Genomic DNA, 24,649 nt, shown 5'->3' on the forward strand with positions numbered 1-24,649 from the left:
TGGTTGCTAGTTCTTCTCTCTTTCCCACCACTCCTAGAGGTTGATTTGGTTTCCTAATCTCTTTTCTCTTAGTTTAACATTTAACGTTTTTTTTTTTTTCCCCTTGTATGAGTGCATCCCTAAGACTTCTGGCACTGGTTACAAGGCTTCTGTCATGGAAATGCTCCCTAGGACCCCCTACATCTTCAATAACCAGAGTAAAAAGGCATAGCAGAGGCCAACCTACAGACTGGTAACTGCATGGGCCACCGGTGCAACTTTTGAAAAGACAAATGAGGACACCACGTAAGGTTGTGCAGGTTGTATACTGCACAAGAGCCCCAGGCCGCAGGGCTAAGGGAGGGCAGAAATCCAGCTTGCCCTCAACCTGCCAAGAAGTGCAACCTGAAGGATTTCCAAACCTTCTTCAAATTTGCACAAAAGGTGCTTTATGGGCTGGCACTGGCTCCACTCCTCTCCTCACTCACCCTCCAGATTGTCATTCAGTAGGTGGGAGGTGGGGACGGGGAATACACAAGTTAAAAAAGTTCCCAGGTGACAGTGATCTTAGCCAGGGCTGGGAACCAGGCTGAAGACGGCATCTGTTCCCACACAGCTGGAATGAGATCTTGCTTAGCACTAACGCTCAGTGAAGAGGTGTTCTGGCTGGCTGAAGTCAGGGCAGAAAGGAAGAAAGAAAGTCAGCATGTTTCTACTGTTTTGGGAAAATACTTTATAAAGCATATTACTTCACTACTCTGGAAATACACCCCGCCCCGCCCCCCCACAGAACTAATTCCATTTCATTGACATCTGGGACTTTAGAATAATCATTTTGAAAAGCCAGTCTCATTTTATAGCTGTGTGCATGTGTGTGCGTGTGCATGTGTGTGTGTGTGTGTGCGCACACGTGTGCGCTCATGTGTACGGGTGGAGAGGTGTGGGAGAAGGAGCCCAGGATGCAGCCTATATTTTGGATGGTGTTTCATTCCCCCCCCCAATTTTTTTTAACTGCAATCTGCCTCTTTTTGATAAAGTAGTCGACAGGCTAAAAATATCCATATAGTAAGGTTTTAAATAACTATATATAATAAAAGTGCATGTCTTTTTTTTAAATGGAACATTTCTTTTGGAAATAGTTTCTAGGATATCAGATGCAACTTTTGCTTTGGGTAATCTGTATGGCAGTACCTTTTGAAAACCTGTTTTAGAACCAGGTAAAATGGAACGGTCAATGATAGCAATAGAGTCTCAGTTCCTTCAGGAGAAAAAGACAGTCCAATGTTAGAAAAGAGGGTGAAATCATGAGGAGTGGTAGATGAGCCCCACAGTAAGAACACAAGCTGATCTCCTTGGTATATCAGGTTAGCAGATGGTTTCCTCAATTTAGGTGTGTCATTTTCTTTGTAAAGAGGAATAAAGCTCTCCCCACCTTTACCTCTGGCTCTAAACCCAGAGGCCTGATGAGCCGCCCCGCCCCCAACCAACACTGTCCTCCGTGACCTAGGATTGTTGGTGACTCTGTGCCGTCTTACTGATTTGGTCAAGGGAAGAGCCCAGGTCCCTGTGTTAGACAACACTAAAACTTCACTGTTACCCCACACACTATTACCCCGTCCAGTGATACTTAACATTTCACCTAGAGCACTCTCAGCAACAGGGAGGAGAGGAAACAGAATCCTTTACTTCCCCAATACTCATGCTATTTATCTGGCCCTGCATCTGGTATCCAAATGAAAAGCAAGGCTTTCTTTATGTTGAGAAAGAGTCTCACAAGGTACTTCCTCAAAAACAAGTTTGTTGATGAAAAATTATGAGTCTATCCAATGTGGACAAAGAAATGGTGCTCTACGTAAATAACACAGAGTCTACTCTTCTTTCCTCTTGGGAAAATAAACCAATTCTTGGTCCAATTGTAGGGTGCTTTTTGGAACTTTCATAACCTTCTTTTCCTCTATGTACGTTTGCATATACCTAGTGTGTACTGTGAATGTGGGGGATGATTTCTCTAAAAAAAAAAACAAGTCTCAGGGCAGTCTTAGATCCTCAAAGGTCAACAGCCTCCACAGAAGACCCAGAGAAATGAGACAATGGGGCCACGAAGCAAAGAGACAGTGGGGTAATAAGTAGAGAGCAGCATGAAGCAGCAGAGTTTTTCCCCTTTGGAGAAACAGACCAGTCACAGATGGACAGAGTGTTACAAGATTATGCTGTGTGCATTCCCGCAGGAGCTCCATAGGTCTCAGGCCAGATGGGATCATTTGTCTTACCCCATGACCCAGACTGTGGAATGCAACAAACACATTTTCTGGCTGGCTTCAGGCCAAATTATATCTCCTGCTTTTCTCGTGTAGATGCGAGTATGTCTTTCACAGTCTGGCTCTAAATCACCAAAGCAGGTAGATACTTGAGCAGTGACTGGTGTGTTCAGGAACACCTCACATTTCCTCTGTATTCAGAAAACAAGAGGAGATTTGGTGGGGCATGGTCCAAAACAAATAATAGGGCCTCTCTGTTAGAAAAGTTCTGAATTTGCCAGGGGGTTCAAAATGCTATTTCACTTCATTGTGGTCACGGAGAACTTGGTACTGGTCATTTTATTTAAGGAGTCCAAGCACGCTAGGGAAGTCACAAAATCCAGTTTACTCTTAGCGTGATGTGGTTTTAACATTTAGTAACTGAGAGCCACATGGAAACATGGGGAGGTGGAGTTTCACACTGTGAGGTCAGAGTTACCTTAGCTTTTGCAAGTCAAGGAGAAACTAGAGGGCAAGAGAGTCCTTGTGTCTGTGGGTAACTCCTATTGACAGAAAATAAAGTCCATTACCCCAGCCTTGGTCTGTTTCCCAAGGTAACTCTCAGACACTAGAAATCAAGCACATGACAGTTCATCTCAGTTTACTCCTGTCAGAAGCCAAGGCAGCTCTCAACAAATTCCAAAGGACCGAGAGACACCGCTAAAGAGGTCACTGATGACATTTTCTGTTCAAGGATATGAAGACATGTATTGTCAAGTTAGCAGTACTCCCCATATTGATCTATAGACTCATTCCTTATTAAATCTACCTTGTTTCTTCACAGGAATTGATATGCTGACCCTAAAATTCATATAGAAGTTCAAGGGACCCAGGATAGCCCAAACAATGTTGAAGAAGAAGACCAAAGTTGAAGGACTCACACTTCCCACATTTCAAAACTTTCTACAAAGCTAGAGTAATCAAAACAGTATGGTACTGGCATAAGGATATAGATCAGTGGAAGAGAAGTGAGAGTCCAGACATAAATGCTCTCCCACTTATGGTCAGTTGATTTTTGGCAAAGGTATCAAGACAATACAGGTGATGGGAAGGGAGGGGGATGAATGATCTTTTCAACACATGATGCTGGAACAGATGGATATCAGCATGCAAAAGAATGAATTTGGACCCTTACCTCACACCATATATAAAACCAAACTCAAAATGGATCGAAGACCTACATGTAAAATCTAAAACTATAAAATGCTTAGAAGAATACACAGGTAAAAATCTTTGTCACTGTGGACTAGCTAATGGTTTCATAGATTTGACACCAAAAACACAAGCAACAAAAGAAAAAAACTTTTTGAACTCCGTCAAAATAAAAACTTTTCTGCAGAAACAGACATCATGAAGAGAGTGAAAAAGTAACAAACAGAATGGGAAAAAATATTTGCAAATCATACATCTGATAAGGAACATAGATATAAAATACATAAAGAAATATTACAATTCAATTATAAAAACACAAAATGACCCAATTAAAAAATGAGCAAAGTATCTGAATAGATATCAGACATACAGATGGCTGGAAAAATATACACAGATGGCCAAATACAAAAGACACTTAACATCGTCATTTATTAGGAGAATGCAAATCAAAAACTCATGAAATAACATTTCACACCACTTGGATGGCTAGAATCAAAAAGACAGAAAATAAAAATTTTTGGTGAGGAGACAGACACCTCACACATTATTGGTGGGAATGGAAAATGGTGTAACTGCTTTGGAGAACAGTGTAGCAATCCTTTAAAAGGTTAAACTTAGAGGTATCACACAACCCAGCAATTCCATCCCTAACTTATATACCAAACATACACATCCACACAAAAACCTGTACGTGAATGTTCTTAACAGCATTTTTCAAAATAGCCAAAAAGTGGAAACAACCCAAATGTCCATCAACTGATGAATGTGCAAATAAAATGTGGTCTACCCATACCATGGAATATTTGTCCCCAGTCAAAAAGAATGAAGTACTGATATATGCTCCAGTAGGAATGAACCTTGAAAACAAACCAAGAGAAGGAAGCCAGTAGCCAAAGACCTCATATTGCACGAATCCATACAATATCAGAATAGGTAAATCTATAGAGACAGAAAGTAGGTTAGTGGTTGCCTAGGGTGGGGGGGGGGGGAGTTTGCCTAGTGGTGAGTTGGGAGTAAATGGAGAATAACTGCTAATAAGTACTACTGCAGTTTCTTTATGATGATGAAAATCTTCTAAAAATGGTAGTGATGATGGTTGTATAATTCTTTGACTATACTAAAAACCACGGGATTATACAATTTAAATAGGTAAATTCTATGGTATATCTTCCTGTCTCTCTCTGCCTCTGTCTCTCTCTATATAAATGCATGCATATGAACATATGCATATATACTCTCTCTCTCTCTCTCTCCCTAGGTATGTATACACACACATATAAACATATACATACACACACACGTGCACATATATGAAGAAGGTGCTGGTTATCAGCACTTATCACCACGGTCCTCTCATATAATTCTCAGAAGTCCTCATCCATGCTCAGAATTAATCTCAGCCCAACTGCCCTTTCCCCCAGCATGTTCTGGAAGAAGTCTGTGTACGACAGAGGGTGCAGTCATGAAGAGAGCTGGAGACGCAATAGGAGGGTATTAGTGCAAATCCCGTCGCTCATTAGTGCAAATCCTGACCCTGGGGCCTTGATCAAGACACTCAACTTGTCTGTGCCTCAGTTTCTTCATCTATAAAAACGACAAAATGATATTTTCTACCTCACAGAGTTGCTGCGAGCCTGCCATAAGCATTCAATAGGCATTACTTATTATTTCTTCGTTCTTCTTTTTACAATTTTTGCTAAGAGGTAAGACCACGCTGACTCCATAATTTCCTAAATGTCACTTCTCTGGCATGGAGGTATTAAGAGTCTCCTCTGAAAGATCCACCTTCTCAAAATATGAACCATCACTAAAGAGGATGCTTGGCTTATTACTACCAGTTTCTCTTTTAGAAGACAAGTTAAAAAACCATTTTGGGAGATAGCGAAGCATCATCAGTATGAAAACAGTTGTGTCCTACAAATCTCCTTCTCTTCTCTGAATATAGACACACATATATTTAGATACAAATACAACATATACAAATACACACACAAACACACATATACACAAATGACTATGAATGAGAATTGTAAAAGAGAGTTTGGGTTTATTTAACCACCTCTAACATGCACCCAAGTTCCACAGTACTTGGCTCTCAATTGGAATATCAGCAGTCAACCTTTTATTTTACTTTCAGAAGAAACTGCTCATAAATATACCCAGTCCACTCATCCCAATGTGCAATAACTTTCTTGGTGCATTTCCATTTGTAGTTTTTCTAAATAAGCATTTAAAATTCCATTCGTTTTGTAAGGTTTTGTTTTTGTTTTTTTAGAATAGGCTTGACCTCATGAAAGAAACAGAAAAGCAGGACCCCAGTTTGCCTTGGGCATTCAGTGCCCTCTCCCGAGTCTATTTATCACGAGCAAAAACAGGGTTCATTTTCCAAGACCACTGTTAGTCTGATAAACTTCCTAGCTGGAACCGTGAATCCATATAAATAAGGAGAAACCTCCACCTTGTGGCTACAAAATTGGTACTCAATCGTATTATGAATTTTTATGACTTAAGTATTATTGTAAGAAAAAGCAAGTTTTAAAACTTTCATGTCTAGCAATGACTATTTTAATACTTGCATATTAACCATATTAATATTAGTATTGAATATTTTTGCCTCACCGAGGTGAACTTAGTTATGTTCTTATGGTTTATTTCCCTCATTCTTTCCTCGGTGCTCAAAAATGCCACAGAAGCCTTGCTAGACCCTTCATAGCAATTCATACTTCCCCCGCCCCCCCTTACTGGCCTGAATTCTGACAGCTGGACCTTCCGTCAAGGCTCAAGACAACTGCTCCTGAATACTTCAACAAGAAGTCATCCCCAGATGAATTAGGTCTCGCAGTAGTATCTCTTGGGTAAAAATGTGACTGTTGTTATTGGAGGTTTTACCATTTCTTCTTCTCTGAGAAGGTGAGCCGTGTGTGTTTCCCTAAAGCAGCAAGGAACAGGGCTAGGTGTAAGTTGGCATGTTTCCCATTTCAAGTAGCGGTCCCTGGCTCACCTGACCATCCCGGGAGGCAGCGGCAGTGGCCTGTCGTGGGGTGACAGCCATCGGCGTGGCTACAATCACAGCGCTCCGCACAGTTCAGCCCATACGTGCCATCCTGTGTGGGAGAGAGCGACGAGGTCACGGAAATCCACAATGAGAGACGACAGGGACCTCAGGCAACCACCTCAGATCCAGGACCCTCCCCTCCCAAACGCCTCTCAGCCACACACATGATAATCCCCTCTTCCCATATCTGCTTAGTCCCCCAAATGCAGGAGGGGGTGTTTTAAAAATCACTCAGACTGTAGTTGAAATGTCTGACATAATGGTCGGTCCTATGAACGGTGAGACCAACTGATATGCATATATGCAAATATATGCAAACATGCTCATTAATTAAGAGAATCCTTTGTATCTTATCATATACCACCGCTCATAAAGAAATTTTCTTTTGTTCCTAAGGATTTTTATAAAGTAGTTCAGCATTCCTTACAAGGCATGCTACTCGTTCATGGAAAGGGAGGCCCTTGACTCACATAAAGAAAGAAGCTCTATAATTAAAAGAAAATCATAGCACTAATCGAATGAAGTTCATTTCTGTAAATGGCCAGTGTGATGCAAAGAATCCTTAGGAGAAGTGAAAATCTTCGGCTGCTTTTCCCAGTCAGTATCTTCCTTTCCCTGAAGAAGTCTCAATGACATGAGTGTTCTGATGCGAGATCCCAAGGAAGGCTGGCGTACTTTTGGCACACCCTCTTCCCGGGTCTGTTCCCAGGCCTGAACGTTTTCACGTGCACATCGGTTTTGGTCCAGCAGAGACGAGACCCCTTTGTGGACGTGATCATTTAGTTTGTGGGAAGGTAATGGAAAGCTCTGCACTTAGTGACCCTGCCCTTTCATGCCAGGTCCTGATGAACTGAGGGAGGGCACTCTAAACCTTCAGGGGGTGTGCAGTTACCAAGGGCGAGGAAGCTGAGAACCAGCATAAAACAGGGTGTCTGACAGCATCATCGTTTGACTAGAACTTAACTAAAATTTAAAAAAATTAACGCCCCACTAATGTTTGCTGGTAATGATGGTTTAAGTGGCACCATACAAGCCACTTAAACCATCATCGGACTTCACTGTATTGTCTACCATCTGATTGGGAGTGCAAGGTGCTCTTCAAGCCCATCGCAGAGGACTGATAATTTGTTCACTGGTGGATGAGAGGCAGCAAAGCTAACTGAACTCTGTCCTAGGGGTCTGGAGGGCATGGAATAGCCCAGGGTGGGATCTTCTCTAGCTGGGAAATGGGTTGTGCTTGATGAGGAGGAAGCCCAGGGGAAAAACTGCTCCCACCGCGAGGGGTCCAGTTCAGGGGGTCACAGTGTCATCTCGCCATCTGTCCTGGAGGCAGAGAACGCACATCCCTGAGAGAATGTTTAATGGCTCAGGAGGAAAGAAATGAGAGAGGAAGAAAAGGTCATGAAAAAGAGGGCAAGAAATGGGCCAAGGGCTTCAGAGGGAGAAAGGGAAATCAGCACGTTACTATAGAACACATGTCCTATTTGCAACCTCTGCCTGCAGTAGGACGCGGTATGAGATGTGTAAGGACGACTACCTCCAAAGTAGGTCAGGGGAGTGGAGCCAGCATTGAACGAGGGACATCTTTGGAGATTCCTGTGACTCGAGAAACACTTGTGTTTAACAGACGGCCGTTTCTAAACCTCTCACCACCTCGATGAGCATTTCTGCGACACCGGTCCCCACCCCCTTTCAATCCTCTGCCACTTTCCACCAGAGATGGGAGGATTTCCATGATAATGGAGATATAGTATTTGGAGAGTTGACAGGCAGACGCTGGGTGTTTGACAAATGCTGTCCATCGGTTGCCACGGAGAGAGGGGTGTATAGGAACGGAGACAGCAGGAAGGCTGGTGGGGGGGGGGCAGAGGGGGGTGAGCCTGGGCAGAGATGAAGGAGAAGAAGGGAGTGATTCTTGCAGAGCTACCTACCCATTTCCATGTCTATCCCTTTTCCGGTCTTATCTCCGATGTGACTTCAAAGACCTCAGTTCTTCTAATAGTTTTGTTGGGTTCACACACGCATGCCTGACCCCAGGGACACGGCAGCAGTGAGCGGACACTCTGCCCCCAGCACCCACCCCCCATGGCTTCCCAGCTGGGGCCCCGGCTCAGCCGTACCTGGCAGGGGAGCTCACACTTCTCCCCGCGCCACCCGGGTGCGCACGTGCAGGTCCCGTCCTGGGTGTTGCAGGCTCCCCCGTTGAGACACTGGCAGGTCAGGTTACAGCTAAAGCCCCAAGTGCCGCTGGGGCAGCTGATGGAGCAGTCCACCCCGTGCCAGCCTGCCGCGACAAGAACGCCAGAGCATGCAGGAAACAAGCAGCATGGAGTTTCCCCCGGACTCCCCAAGCCACGTTGCCCTTTAGAAACATTTTGGAGGTGCACGGCGGGGTCCCCAGTCCCAGCACAGAGAGCAGTGGCGCTGCCGAGTGGAGCCTCCAGCAGCAACGGCCGAAGAACCCAGAACCCGTGTGTGCCGTATGATCGGACAAGGATGCCCGCAGCAAGCGACATCGCTGGGCTACTGGGACAAGATGCAGAGCGCGTCACCTCGAGTGTGCGGTGATGCGCGATGCAGAACGCCGAGTGCGGCTCCGGTCGGGGAAGCACCATCTTTATACGGGAGGGTAAAGGAAGGTTTGTGTTTGGAAGAGCAACCCGCTCTTTAAAGCAAACCCAATGAACCGTGAACAGTGAGTTTCCAGGACCCTGCCTCTTGTAACAACTACAGATAGACACATTTTGGCCTTTGCATAAAATCGGTGCTTGGCTGCATTTCTTGCTGCAACTCCAGGCCAATTTAGGGGTGTGGGTGTATGTCTGCTTGCTCACTTTACCCAAAGCCCAGAGACCCCCAGACTTTGGGAGCTGGCAGCAACTTTGGAGATCCTATGTGAGCCGCTTTTCTTGGCTCACAAAAGCAGGAGAGCCCACCCTGGACGAGGGGCTGGCCGAGTTTGGACGCTAAACTTTGGCACGGATGGAGCTAGAACCCTAGTCAAGGTTTCTTCCCTGTGACTTTAGGAGGTGACGGGCTAAAGAGCAGATAAAAGCCTCACTCCCCCACTTACCTGCCTTGCAAGTACAAGACCCATCTACAGGTGAGCAGACAGCGTCGTTCTTACAGCCACAGAGAGAGGAGCAGTTTATTCCATAGGCTCCCAGCGGGCATGGGACAGAGCAGTCAATTCCCTAGATGGGCACAGATAGGAAAATGCGTGCAATTTCACTGAATGACATAAAGCCAGCACAAACAAACAAAAATGCATCTTGGCAATGCTAATGATATTCCCTCTCTAATTTTAACACTTGTATTTTTAAAAGTTGCTAAATGTCCCCAGTATACAAATTGTACAGATTCAAGGGCAATGTTAGCTTGCCTGTTTAGGATTCAGTATTAAATGGCAATCAAAAAAGCCTGCTGCCTTCATGAGCTTCCTTTCTTAGCAAACACACAAAAAAACTTTTTGTCCTTGCTCAGACAAGCAGATAGAGAACAATACACTATCAATTACAGTCAATAAATAAATAAACATAAACTATACATTAAATTGCAATGCTTCTTAGCCTTCCTTGTATAATATGTAATATGATTGGTGGCTGAAGCAAAGCAACGGGACGCACACTCCGCCTGCAGCATGATTCAATTTATTATCTGACAATAAGCCTAAAACCCAGAAGTGGGCTATCAAGGATGGCTGGAGGTCATCGCCTTTAAAAACAGAAGAGACTTGGGGCGTCTGGGTGGCTCAGTTGGTTAAGCATCTGCCTTCGGCTCAGGTCATGATCCCAGGGTCCTGGGATCGACCCTCCTTGGGCTCCCGGATCAGCGGGGAGTTGGCTTCTCTCTCTGCCCTTCCCCCCTGCTCCTGCTCTCTCTCTCCCTCTCAAATAAATAAGTAAAATCTTTAAAAATAAATAAAAATAAAAACAGAAGAGACTTAAGACAGAGTAAATCAAGGGCTCCACCAAAGAATAGTGACATAGGTTAGAAAAACCTGTAAAGATTCCCTCAACTCTGAGTCTTTATCACCTACTCATCCCACATTACATGCTCTGGAATAATCATCAACATCTTCTTTGGTTAATCCTGTCCTCTTTCAAAAGAGAGAAAATAATCAAGACCAATCTGTTTTCCTTTAAAACAAGGATTCCTAATCTATAGCTAAGAAATCCTAGAAACTAGGCAAAATTCTGCTCGGTTGGCGCACGGGCATATTTGCAAGGTCTAGGTTCTCAAAGGCACTGAAAAACTTCCATACTGCTAACCATCACATGTAAATATATAATACGTGCAAACTTCATACATGATGTGCCTTCAAATTGCGTGGAGCTGAGACAAAAACTGTTAACAGTAATTACTTGGAAAAGTCATTCCTTTGTTGCCTATAGAATGTAGCAAAATGATTATGTAGGGAAAAAGTAATTATGTAAGGAATAATGAAAGTACATCATATTCCATGACACATATTAATTAAATAATTAATATGAACGCTACATTTATTGTTTTACCAGCCTTCCAGTTATCGTTCTAAGGTAATTCCTTCTGTTTCTTATTAGTACTTTTCAGTCTCTTTCTTGTTAATGATGTGACAGATCTTAGCACATTCCCTGTACTTCAGGAAGGGTCCTATACGTGGTGTCATTGTGCTCCACACGGGACCCCGAGGCTCCTTCCTCCAGAGCCACTCACTTTGAATCCTGGGGCACAGGTGCACTCCCCGGTCACACTGTCACAGTCAGCCCCGTTCTGGCAGCTGCAGATCTGTTGGCAAGCTTCCCCGAAGAATCCAGGAGAACATGTCTCATTGCAGTAGAGTCCCGACCAGCCCGGCTTGCAGGCACACTCTCCAGACATGGGGTGACAGCTGAGAGACATGGATAAAAGGAGAAAGTCACTCCCGGGTGAACATGACACCCAGGGCCCATGCAAATGTTGCTTCAGCCATGAGCAATGAATGGGTGGCTCATTCCATGCACAATAATTTAAACTTCGTTCCCAGGCTTGCTATGATTTAATTAATTGGCTGAAACCCGATAGGTACCACAGAAATGTGGCGTGAAATCAGCATCATGCTCCAACCGGAAGATGATTACAACCGCTTCCTTTTGTCTGAAACTCATTATAGTCTTCATAAGTCGAAAGCACTATAATTCAGTGACAGGTCACCTCAATGAGAGGGTTTAAAGAAGTACTCAGTCTGGTGCACACCACCAAATCAGTTAGCCAGGGTTAGGTCCAAGGCACTCCAAAGCAGCAGACCTTCCTTGCCTGTTTCTGTTCTCGAATCTCCGTACCTGGCAGCTGAACAACCGTCTCTACCTGAGGCAGCAGCTGCATGGACCGGCCAGGCAGCCAGCTGTCTCTCCCGAGCAAATGGACACATCAGCTGCGCCGAGAGGCACGCGCTAGGGAGCCTGACCCAATAGGGCACTCTGTGGCACGCAAAACACATGTGCTTCTCACCACAGGGACATCTCAACGATCAAACCAGCTCTGTTCACAGTCAGAAGGCTGTGAAAGACCGTCTTCCTCCCCTGGTGGAGATAAACCCCTCCCAGTAACTATGGCCATCAACAGAATCCACTGTCTCACCCAGCCGTGTGTTAAGTGACTCTTGTCCAGAGACAATCCACGGATTTTCTACTCTTGGAAAGAAGGATTTGTTGGGAGAGGGGAAGGCTGAGATGGAACAGCAGCTCTCCCACCACCTGGGTACCTTAGCGAAAGCACACAACCTCTCCGGCCCGACGTCCTAGTGTGTCACGGGCGGGTCTCAGCCACACCCCCGTGGGTGGCACGGTTTGTGCCCCCACTGCAACTGAGCACCCACAAGCAAACGCCTAGGCATCTGTCACAAGCATTACTCAGGGAACACGCTATGAAGACATACCCAGTACCACTCTACATTTAACATGGTTTCTTGGGTATAGAAGGTTTGGATTTGAGGGGCACCTGGGTGGCTCAGTTGGTTAAGCGTCTGCCATCGGCTCAGGTCATGATCCCCGGGGTCCTGGGATGGAGCCCCATGTTGGGCTCCCTGCAGCGGGGAGTCTGCTTCTCTCTCTCCCTCTCCCTCTGTCCTTCCCCATGCTTGTGCTCACTCTCAGGCTCTCAAATAAAATCTTAAAAAAAAAAAAAAAGGTTTGGATTTAAAAGGCAAGGGTTTGAGTCTCCGATCTCCTTAGACCTACTCAGATCTACTCATCTGCTCCCTCTCCTTGAGTAAACACCCGGCACCTTCAACTCCAACTTGGGCATGTCAAATTCCGAGTCTTAGTTCTTCCCGGCCTTCGCTCTTCAGTGTTTACTCTCAATCACCCCGCTGGAGCATTGGCACCACCAGCCACTCAGCTGTTTAAACCAGAAACTTCAGAGTTATTCCCTGGAACTCCTCCCTCATTTCCCATATCCACTTCCTCGCTAGGACCTGATAGCCTGCCTCCAAAATATCCTGCCTCCACCCCATCTCTCCATCCTCACCGTCCCCACGCTACCCCACGTCAAGGCCCTCTAACTCGGAAAACCGGGATAGCCTTCCGTCTTGCAACCTCTGCACTCACTCATGCCTTGTCACCTAAAAAGTAGATGCTAGCCTATCATTCTCCTTAAAGCTCTTCAAAAACTCCCCACTACACTGAGAATATAATCTGTGCTGTCTAATACAGCTACAGGGACTGTGTTATCTACTGTCTAAACCAGGACATTTTCAAGAGTGAAGAGGGAGTTATTAGGACCACTGTCCCTAATCCAAACAGTCCCTGTGACCCTAGACACAAAGTCACCCTAAATGCAGTCCACAGGCCATTGTTACCTGGCCACTGCCTACTTCCCAACCCCTTCTCTAGTCATTAGTCTCTCTTTATTACTATGCTCAACTGCAATGGATTTCTTTTAGTTGGGAGAAGCACTGAGTGTTGCCAATATAAGGGCATCACGTGGGCTATTCCATACACCAGGAATACTCCTTCCCCATTCTGGGCCTCTCCATTTTACCCATGTCTTCCTTCTCCTCTAGACCTTGAGCTCCGTGAAGGCAAGAATCCGGCACGTTTCGTTACCCGTCCCCGGCCCACAGTGGGCGCACAGCAAACACTGGGTGAGTGAGTTAGGGAAAACGGCATTTAAGGTACAGAGGGATCTGACTCTGAAGTCCTGCTTTCCCACATGGATCTGCTTCGCCCCATATCGCTGAGTCATCCAGCGGCGCTGAATGATAATCTGCACATCTGCATGGAAAGGCAAGCTGTGCCCTAGAATTCGTTTTTAAAATGTCAAAGTTGTGGCTGCACGGGAACCACTCTGAATTGCAGGGAATACTCTCTTACGTGACGTTTCTGGTGATACTGTAAGTCAACCCACAGGCTCGCATAGCTGGTTGCGTTTACCGAGCACTGAATATGTGTTAATGTCATGCTCGGGAATCCGCGTGCGCAGTATTTCATTTAATCCTCACAAGCCATTCCAAGTGTTGGGTATCGTCCCACTTTATAAATCAGGCAAGAGCGACCTAGAAAGAGTAATTTATTCAAAGCCCAACATAGGTAGTAGAGGAATCAAACCTGAACCTAGATTTATTTGTTTGTTTTTACACCAAAGAAAAAAGGAAGCTTGGTCGCAGCCCGCTAGGAGGGCTAGATATGAAAAAGAATGGCTAAAATGTAGGATTCAGCACCGGTTAGCAGGACCAATAAAAGCCTGTATTGTGCAAAAGCAGAGACAAATTTAAATTTACTTCAGAAAGGTCCTACATTTGAGAAAGGGAAAAGAAATATTTTAAGCGTGGATTGGTTAAAGTAGTTTGCCTTACTTTGACATACTATTAAAAAAGGACATCTTTTAGTAGAATATATTACTTTACATTAAAAAGTAGAAAATCATATTCCTGGTGAAGACACAAATGTTAGACAAAATAGATAAGCTGGGCACAGGGAATTGACTAAGCTACAGGCAGACAGAGAAATTGATATTCAATGCCCCCCAGTGAATATTAGTGCAACACACTGGTTCTCAGATTGATTGACACCGAAATTAGTGCTCTGCAATTTGTAATTAGATATAGGAAGCCAGAGCACTTTGGAGGTATTTGATGGGTTCTCATGCAGGCAGCTTAATTGGTAATGAGATTTACGTGTTGATATTAGAAGCAGCAGATTGGAGGTTGAAGGGTAACACACTCCTACTCATTTTCTTTCTGAAGAACAGGTTGCTTTGTGCATATGAAAATAGGGTGATACCCACATAGGAATACCTACCACTTCATACACATATACAACTAGATATAAACATTCTAGTAAATTTTTCAATTTAAGAGTTAAATTATTATGAGTCCAATACAATATTGGCTAAAATAGAACGAGTCATCGAACTTCCTTTTATTCATTTCCTTAGGTGTTATTAATGCTCAAATGTAATGACAATTACATGGCATTTGTAAATAGGCACATCCTGATTGCCCACAGCTATTAAATGTCCTTGTTAACAAGAGCTAATATACATCTCCCATGCGGAATCTTAATAAATCTCGAATTTTATTTTGCTCCTCTAAACCATTTCCACCATAAAAGTTAGTTTTTGGCTGAAAAGTACAGGTCACGGTGAATGTCTTCAGGCTCTATAATAGCACTATGATCGAATACACGAATATCCTTTAAATATATTTAAATTAATTTCAACCCTATGATAGATTGCAAAAGTAAAAATGGCTACAAATTCTTGGCAACTCTTTTTTTTTTTTTTTTAAGATTTTATTTATTTATCTGACAGAGAGAGACACAGTGAGAGAGGGAACACAAGCAGGGGGAGTGGGAAGGGAGAAGCAGGCTCCCCGCTGAGCAGGGAGCCCGATGCGGGGCTTGATCCCAGGACCCTGAGATCATGACCTGAGCCGAAGGCAGACACTTAACGACTGAGCCACCCAGGCGCCCCTTAAAATTCTTGGCAACTCTTACCAGGAGGTGGAGTGTTTTGAACCTGTAGTTGGTTGTGTGACCTGTTTCATCCACAGGGACAATACCAAACACGACATAACCAAAGGTTTGAAACATGTTTGCATGTTGGCGTTTTCTCCGTTTCTTGCTGCTTTTGGAAGCCAGTCATCATGACAAGAAGCCCAGGCTAATGTGCTAGCTGCTAAAGGCATGTGGCTCAGGCACCCATCAACCAGCCAGATGCTGGACAAGTGAGGGAGGAATTCTAGAACCCATCTACCTCTAGCTGATCTGCTAGCTGAATACAGGGAGGAAAGCAGAAGAACTACAAAGTTTAGTCAAGCAAAAAACCAACTGCTAATAAATAATCATTGTCTTATACCACTGTTTGCAGTGGGGTTTTTTTTTTAATGCAGCAAAAGCTAATGGATACAAACCCATAACCCAGATATGTGGCTGCAAAATATGTCAATATGTACATTCATATAACTCAACGTTTACCTAAAGACAATATAAACTAATAGTCTGCATTGCATAAGTTATCTCAGTAATTAAAATGAAAGGTTTTAGGATAAGAACACCTCATGAATTACATAATAGAAATCTCCACTTGCTCGATTAAATGGTAAAATGAACAAGCTATATTTTTCAATTAATACAAAGATTCTATGCCTTTTGGTTCAAAGGAATCTTGTGTTTCTAGGAACTTCACATTGAAATTTAAGGTACAAGAATCAGGTGGATGGCTCCAATTGTGAATTCAACAAGACAGAGTCATATCATCAACACTGAACTGGTTTTAAAAGAAATTTGCAAAGCTAATTTTTATTTTTTAATTTTTAAATTTTATTTATTTATTTTTTTGCAAAAGCTACTTTTTAAAAATGAACTTTCAGGGAAGCACTTCCTAGGTCAATTGGTTTTAATCTGATTATTTGTTATACATTATTAGACAGATTTTAGTGTTCTTTTGATCTATGTGATTGTCAATTTCCCGTAATTCTTCGGTAAAGCATACATGCTTACGTACATGTGACCTACGTCAAAATTATCATAGCATTGATGCCAGTCAAATGACTGTCCACGGGGACCTTCCCACTACGAACATGGTACATAATTCCAACCAACATTCTCTCTGTGTCTCCAATTCTTCTCGTAACACAACTCCCTTGCATAGGTTTATTAATCCATTCGCTGTGAGGCTGCATACAATGAAACAGCACTCTGATATTAAAAAGTTCTTAGCTGTCACTACACGAGGCTTACCTTTTGCTGGGACAGGCCTTAAACACCACAGGAAAAGTAGCCAAACTCATGACTTGTTCCTAATCCTGCCAGCTCCTTAAACGTCAGAGAGTTGAAAAACAAACAAAACCCTGCAGAGATGATTCATTTTCACTCCCCAAAGATTTACTTAACCTTGTCATGTAAAGAGTGGCAATATTTTCCAATGAAGAAAACCAAAGTTGATTAAAGCAGCTTTGCAAAGTTGCTTGAGATACATTAAGAATGCACTTCTTTGATATATCCCAGTAAAATGTATTCCAAGTATGCATGCATGCATGCACACAAAGACACACACACACACACACACACACACACACACACACACCCTCTCATGGTACAAAGTCCGTTTTTTTTGTTCCTAAAAATGGCTTAAAGAAGAGACCAACCACAGGCTTTTGCTTACATTTAACTTTTGTGCTTTTGAGGATTTGAAGTGGCCACAAGTTATCTTTCAGAAGCATAAATGAAGTTAACAGCTGTGCTGAATGCAATTAAGTAATTCTTGTAACATGTGAACTGTGACACAATGCACTACATTTTTGCCAGACCCAACTTTTCCAGGAGTCTGCAAATGGGGCCCAGAATTCTAAGTGATATGTATCTGGTCCTTCGGGGAGAGAGAGGAAGAAGGGGGGGTGGAAAGGTATTTTCAGGGACAGACAAGGTACAGTAGGGTGGGTGGGGACCATGGTTTCCTGTTCTTAAATTCTTTGAGAGATTTTTGGGCTAAAAGACCCCCATGAGTTTTATGTCAGAGTAATCAATTTTGAAAACATATTTCACATGTGACAGCCACATGTGAAACCCTTATATAAAACTTCCACCAGTATACTTCCTTTCTACACAGATGTGCTGTCAAGTCAAAGATGCTGCAGTGAGAAGTGTTTTTGTGATATTTTCACACACTAAACTGGGCTTAACTCATGCCTCTCATTGTATCTTTGCTTCTAAGGGAATGCCACAGATCCCTCTCTTAGGGCAATGTTCTACTAACCCCAGCAAATTTAATGTTTGGCAGTGACCATTCATCGAGAATAGAAAGAAGTTGTCCATGGACTTGGTGGTTCCTCCCCAGGACGGCCCAGAGGCAGGAAGGCTCTCAGGGCGGGCATCTCTCTGGCAATCCGTCCTTCCAAACAGTGGACACGGCCGTTCAAACTGTAACAGGGCACATCCTTCCAGGGTGGCCAACGCTCACCTATGAGTGTTGTCCAGGTGGCAGGGACACCGCTTGTCACATCTGATGCCGTAGAGCCCTTCTGGACACAAGCGGGCCTCACAGTGCTCACCAGCAAAACCCGCTTCGCAGAGGCATGAGCCGCTCACGTGATAGCATTTCCCTCCGTTGACACACTGGCAGGTCTCAGCGCAGCGAACTCCGTATGTGCCAACGCGACACTCGTCCTGGCACCTACCACGCAGGGAGCGGGAGCAGAAGATAGATTAGGTAATGTCACGTACAAATACACAGTCCATTCACATAGGCTTTGTGATGTATAAACTGAAAGCGTTTTTGGCATTGGCTGTATTTTTTAGTGATGGTCCCGTTGACGGCTATAAAAGCAGTACGCTGAATTACTCTGGCTACAAGCAGTAGTAACGGCAGTATGACCTGTTCACAGGAGTAAAAAAACAAAACCAAATAAAATTATGAACTTGCACAGGAAGCACGTTTTACAGCTAGTGCTTTGCTTGCTAAGGGTATACATACATACATGCTCGTGTATACATACCAGAAAGATACCAGGAGATACTAGAAAAGGGAGAAGAGTGACGGCCCAAATGAGGAAATTAAAATATACGCTTTCCCTGTTTCAAAGAGAAAACTTCGTAGCAAATTTCCAACAATGTTAATTCTCTTGGCTTTCATGGTGACTTTAATATTTAATCTCAGCCATGTGTCTGCTCTTTTCAAAGCTGAATGGCAAAAATTGCTCCTCATTTAGAAAGTTATGTATTTAATAAACAAAGCCCTCTTTAGATCTGAGAAGTCAGAACTATTGCAATCAGGTGTCTTCGATTCCACCTGGGGAACTCTTGTCAGGGGGTGTATGGACACGTGGAGTTTCCTAGCACAAAATTTTTATTAAGGGGGATACTGTCCTCTGTTTATAAGAAGGGCTGACAAATGGCAAGGAAAAAATATCAGGTCTCAAAAATTCACTTTATCTTTTAAAAAATGACATTAGAGTCTGGTCCCGGAGCAAGGACAGGCTCTGGATAAGTTGGATCAGGTGCGCAGCTAAGTGGCTGGAAGGAACCGTGATGGTGAAGAGAAAATTATCATCACTCCATAGAATGCATGACCAGTTGTCAGGCCAGCCAAGTTTCTTTGACCTGGCAAGGTGACTTCACGGAGCCTCCTGCGACAGAAGGAGCACTTCCTGCCAAAGGAGAGGGAGACAGGGTCTCGTCTAGCAGAGCGCCTGCCATAAGTACGATACAATTTGTGGGTAGGAATCAGCAGACACTTTCCATGTGGCTCTCCAGTCACGCCAGACTCATGGTCGGAAATGTAGGTCAGCACTGCATTTTTTCAGATCAGTATAATGCAAGCAGCAAGTGCATAATAATGAATTCAAGGATACCTAAAGGCAGTAGCAAAGGGGCTAAAAAGCAAACATTTTCCACAAGGCTTTGCATATTTTTAACAATAGGGTGTGATTAGTAACAATACCAAGTTTGGATGGGATTCTATTTAAATGGAGAAGCTAAATCTTGAGATCCCTTTGACTCTTCTCTGGTTAACCCTGGCTCTAGCATATAGTTAATGTGATAGAGACAAGGAAAGGGGCTTCTTGTAAACTTGGTTTCACCCAATGCTTAAGACATCTTTACATGCGTTTGTCAATAGGCAAAATGTTCAAGTCAACTGCTCAACAAACCATTAGCAAAGTTCTGTAGTAGCCACCTACCATTTAGTATAAAATCAGATGTGTGCTTTAAAATTACACAGGAGTATACCTATTTTTAGACCAGAGTATTTTTAAAAGGCACTCTATTTTTAACTTGTAAGAAGTCTAAATAAGCCAAGTCACTTAGTTTATTCCTTAAAGATGTGAACTTTAGAGAAAGAAATACTGAGGTATAATCATTGGGCCTGGTCATGGCTCTGCTAAAGGCTGGTAAGACCTTTGCAGCCTGTCTGTCCAGATCTTCTCATGATTCAGTACCAAAAAGGAAACGATAAACAAGGTAAAATAACATTGCTTTCTCTCTCGTATGGATTTGAAAACAAACCCAACTGTTAAGCTTTGGGATCCACGATTTCAACTTAGTAAAAAGCTTAGCTCTAAAAGTGGGTGAACCGAGTATAGATCGGAAGCCTGGAAAAACGTCTGCTGCCAAATGACAGGCAAGCAGAGTGTCTATTTTATCCTATCTTGGCAGAGACTTCCTTTTCTTTGGGAAAACAAAATCCATAATAGCTGGTCCTGACCCATATTTACCTTTTGAACCTATAATAAAACATACTACTAGTTTGTATTATAAATGGCAAAAAGCCATTTGAATTTCCCTTACTAAAGTAGCCAGTGCATAAAGCTTGATTCATATTCTCATTTCCTTTTCATCAGAGTTGCACATGTAAGAAAATCCTGTTAATAATAATGTCTACTTCCATCTACCAAACCAAGGTGGTAAGATATCTTTCTAGAAATAGACTTTTTCCATCTCAAAAATAAAAGCAGGGGTGCCTGGGTGGCTCAGTTGGTTAAGCATCTGCCTTTCGCTCAGGTCATGATCTCAGAGTCCTGGGATCGAGTCTTGCGTTGGGCTCCCTGCTCAGCGGGGAGTCTGCTTCTCCCTCTCTCTTCCTCTGCCCTCCACCCCGAGCTCATGCTCTCTCTCTCTTGTACATGCACTATCTCTCTCTCTCTCAAATAAATAAAAAGAAAAAATCTTAAAAAAAAAAACAGTAATTGTAAAGTAGCTTATACCTTTCAGGTTAGCAGAGTTGAAAGTCTTTGTCTAACAGACTTATCTCCCTTTTTGGCCCCTTTATCCAAAAGAGCATTATTTCTCAGTGAATTTTAAGCCCTTAATGTTGTTTATATGGTCCCAGGCAGAACAACAACAAAAAAGCTATCTTAGGAATTAGTAAAAGAGGTAATAGATTTTCTTACGAGAGAAGGCAGAGAGGCTATTAAAGATAGAGCAAAAAATATCAGCTGCAGTGGAAGTATATATATATATATATATGCACACACACATATTTTTTGTTTGTTTTTATTATTTTTTTATTTTTGTTTTTGAATAATGCTCTGGAATTAGAAAAAAATGGACAAGCTTTAAGTAGAGATAATAAAATATGACACCAATTCCCAAACCAATGAGGGTCACAGACTTGTTTTAATACCATTTCGATTATTATGTTGTATCTTATTACAAACGGATGGAAAGGGAAGGAAGTTAGCATACAAAGGGTGGCAGCTCCTTTCTCCCTGGTCCTTTTGAGCATGTCCCTCCCCACAGTGCCTGGAATAAATGGGCCAAACAAACCATGATTTAGTGTGAAAGAATCACATTCCTCATTAAACCTGGGCTCGATGGATCTGCTGCCTGCCTTTCAAGCATCTGGAACTGCTGCTCTGGGGGAAACAGAAAAAGCGCTGGAAAATAGCCAACTTTTCCACAATCCTAGATTCAGGAAAGTTCCCCCATTGGAGACCAGTGCTGCATCCCCCCAATTCCTGTCTGTCAGGTCTGACTTTACGTCCTTTGACCCTCATTCCTTTTTCACTTGCAGGTTCTATGGAACACTGGCATGGCCAGACTGTCCTGCCTTCACCTTCACAGGGAGCATGCCTGAGGCACAGATCTCTCCCTCCAGCTCACTCTTAGGGAGCACCAGTTACGTGCCTGGACCCCAAAGGCCTGAGCAATTCCATGGCAACCCATTAGCACGAAGAACACTCTGTTAACCCCTTCAGAGGAATTTCTGTGAGGCTCTGGAAACCACCCTCTCTTCCCTCTTGCTTGACCGTGCCACATTACATTTCCCCACCACAATGTCCTCTCAACCTTTCCACAAACCCCCAAGACTGTTATTTGGGCATCCCATGAGCTGCTCTGCCTGCCTCCAAGGTGTCTGTTTTGTTTGTCCTGTCTTCACTCTGGCTGGGAGGGCCATCCCCACATCCTGGGAATGCTTTGCTGGTAGCTGCCTGCGGTGGTACCTGCTCCTTCGGGGAGCAGTGCTCTGGTCTAACCTCAGGGATCGAGTTCCGCTGACTTCTCAAAACAGGGAAACGCCAAGACCCCAGGCCCTCAAAGCTGCCTTCACCACACCTCCTGCCACAAACTGCCCCATAGCTACTCATTTTTCCCTATCGTAGTGATGAATGTGCATGTTGTCAGTGTGTGCGTGCGTGCGTGTGTGTGTGTGTCTAGAACCCAGATGGGGATGGTATAATTGAAAACAGAAATCATGTCGTCAGTTCACTGGCAAAACAATAGTTATCAGAACAACGACTCAAGAAGAAGTTTCCTCTTCACTTCCCTGTGTCTTTCTTTGGCTCCTTGCCCTCCTTGCCTTCATCTAAAATTCACCTGGAAATCAGCTGTTACTCTCCTTCCCTGTATTCTAAATCCGGTAAGTATAAGCTTGCCTTACATGTTTGTTGTTTTCTGTGTTGCCTCAAGTTTGAGACTTACACTGTGAGAGGACAAGAAAAACAATTATACATCTGATCCTCGAATAACACGGGTTTGGACTGTACAAGTTCACTTGCGTGCAGACTTTTTGTGATACATGCAGTACTGTAAATGTATTTTCTCTTCCTTACGATTCTCTTAACATTGTCTTTTCTCCAGCTCACTTTATTGTAAGAATACAGTATATAATACATATAACATACAAAATATGTGTTAATTGACTGTCTATATTATCAGGAAGGCTTCCTAAACAGTTTTGGGGGAGACAAAGTTACATGTGATTTTTGACTACATGGGGGGTCAGTGCCCCAAACCCCTGAGTTTTTCAAGGGTCAACTGTATTTAATTTTTTAGTGCCCTAAAATATTAGACAAAGCTATTATTTGGGATTCTGCTTGGTCCCATGCCTCTCCTTTTTCCGACCCATCTTTCTAAATAAAATAGTAAGTCCAGAACTCATCTAACAACATCTATCCAAAACACAACCATAAGCCAGGATGTAGGTCACAAAAGCTTTCTGAGAAGCCCTATATTACAAAAACCAAGCTCTGAAGGGTGTTGATAATTTGTTTGTTTGGTTTTTTTTTAAAGATTTTATTTATTTATTTGACAGAGAGACAGGAGAGAGGGAACACAAGCAGGCGGAGTGGGAGAGGGAGAAGCAGGCTCCCCGGTGAGCAGGGAGCCCGATGCGGGGCTCTATCCCAGGACCCTGGGATCATGACCTGAGCCGAAGGCAGACGCTTAACGATTGAGCCACCCAGGCGCCCAGGGTGTTGATAATTTGTAACACCAAAAAATTAAATGTAAAATATATAACTATATTAACAAAAGATGAAATGCCTTTTAATGAAGTTAAACAGATACTACTAACAGAAATTCCTAATAAAAACAGGGATTTTAGGGGCGCCTGGGTGGCTCAGTCATTAAGCATCTGCCTTCGGCTCGGGTCATGATCCCGGGGTCCTGGGATCGAGCCCCGCATCGGCTCCCTGCTCTGCGGGGTGCCTGCTTCTCCCTCTCCCACTCCCCCTGCTTGTGTTCCCTCTCTCTCTCTGTCAGGTGAATAAATAAAATCTTTAAAAAAAAAAAAAAACAGGGATTTTAAAAAGCACTTAAGCACAAAGAATTTTACTAAAAACCAGTAACAAACATGAAACTACACTGAAACCATTTTCAATAAAATTAAGAACAAGACAGAATTTCTGCTTTAACCTCTATTTGTCTGCACTGATTTAAAGATTTAAATTAATGCAATCATTTCAAGAAATGAGATGATCATTACAAATACTGAAAAGTATAGGCAATATCTTTTTTTTTGTAAATGATGAAATAACTTTGGTATTTGCTAAAAATAACATTAGAATTAATTTAAAATTTTGGTAGAGAGGCTAAATAAAAAACACTCACAATCAAGTTTTTCTTTATCCTGAAATAGCCAATTAGAAACAGAAATGAGATTTTCCAAAAAATACAAATGACTGAGAAATCAATTTAACAAGAAATTCTAAGTTGGGAGGGGGAGGAAGGTTGAAGAAATTCTTAGGTCATGGGTCTCACTAAAAATTAATGATAGCTAATTTTTATTCAGTTCCTAGACATCACTAAAATTGATAATCGCTGGTATTTACACAGTTCAGGGAAATCACTCAACTCTAATAAGAATTAATGTTTGTAAGCTTCCACACTGTTATAACTGCTTTAATGTACGTATTCAATCCTGATAACAACCCCAAAGGAGAGTAGAATTATTATTTGAATATTACCAATAAGGATGTGTCTAAGGACACAGGTTCCACAAATCTTTCTTTTGAGCCAGTACAGTCCCCTACCTCTCCAGTCTTTTTTCTTTAACTTTACACACACAGCCACTAAGCTGGGTTATCTGGTCGTTCAGGATGTAAGAAATGAAAGAGCAAATTAGAAGGTGTAAGGTGAGCAAAGCCGTCTGGGGTAACACTTTACTACCTAATACGAAAAATGACAGAGGGTGGAAGAGTCACGTGAGCACAGCCATGCATTTGCTCTTATTTCATGTGGGACCAATGAGCCCTAGAAATCCCATCGGATCTTCTTTGGTCACTACTGCACGGGAAAATGACTAATATTCTTCTCTTTTTTTTTTAAATTTTTAAAAAAATTTTATTATGTTATGTTAATCACCATACATTACATCATTAGTTTTAGATGTAGTGTTCCATGGTTCATTGTTTGCATATAACACCCAGTGCTCCATGCAGGACGTGCCCTCTTTAATACCCATCACCAGGCTAACTTATCCCCCCACCCCC

The 24,649-nt window shown here is 43.1% G+C and overlaps 1 protein-coding gene across 3 annotated transcripts in view; it reads right to left on the reverse strand.

Moving 5' to 3' along the window:
• MEGF10 (multiple EGF like domains 10) overlaps positions 1-24,649 on the reverse strand; it is a 162,665-nt gene that overhangs the window by 30,954 nt on the left and 107,062 nt on the right. For all 3 annotated transcript variants that reach the window (XM_032425049.1, XM_032425050.1, XM_032425048.1), the window contains exons 9-13: positions 17,902-18,114; positions 11,179-11,353; positions 9,557-9,677; positions 8,604-8,767; positions 6,430-6,532 (exon numbers count right to left, since the gene is read on the reverse strand). In XM_032425049.1, coding sequence (XP_032280940.1) covers positions 6,430-6,532; positions 8,604-8,767; positions 9,557-9,677; positions 11,179-11,353; positions 17,902-18,114 — 776 coding nt within the window. The remainder of the gene's footprint in view (positions 1-6,429; positions 6,533-8,603; positions 8,768-9,556; positions 9,678-11,178; positions 11,354-17,901; positions 18,115-24,649) is intronic.

This window comes from Phoca vitulina, unplaced genomic scaffold (assembly GCF_004348235.1).
Source record: "Phoca vitulina isolate PV1807 unplaced genomic scaffold, GSC_HSeal_1.0 scaffold32, whole genome shotgun sequence".
NCBI classification, from domain to species: Eukaryota; Metazoa; Chordata; class Mammalia; order Carnivora; family Phocidae; genus Phoca; species Phoca vitulina.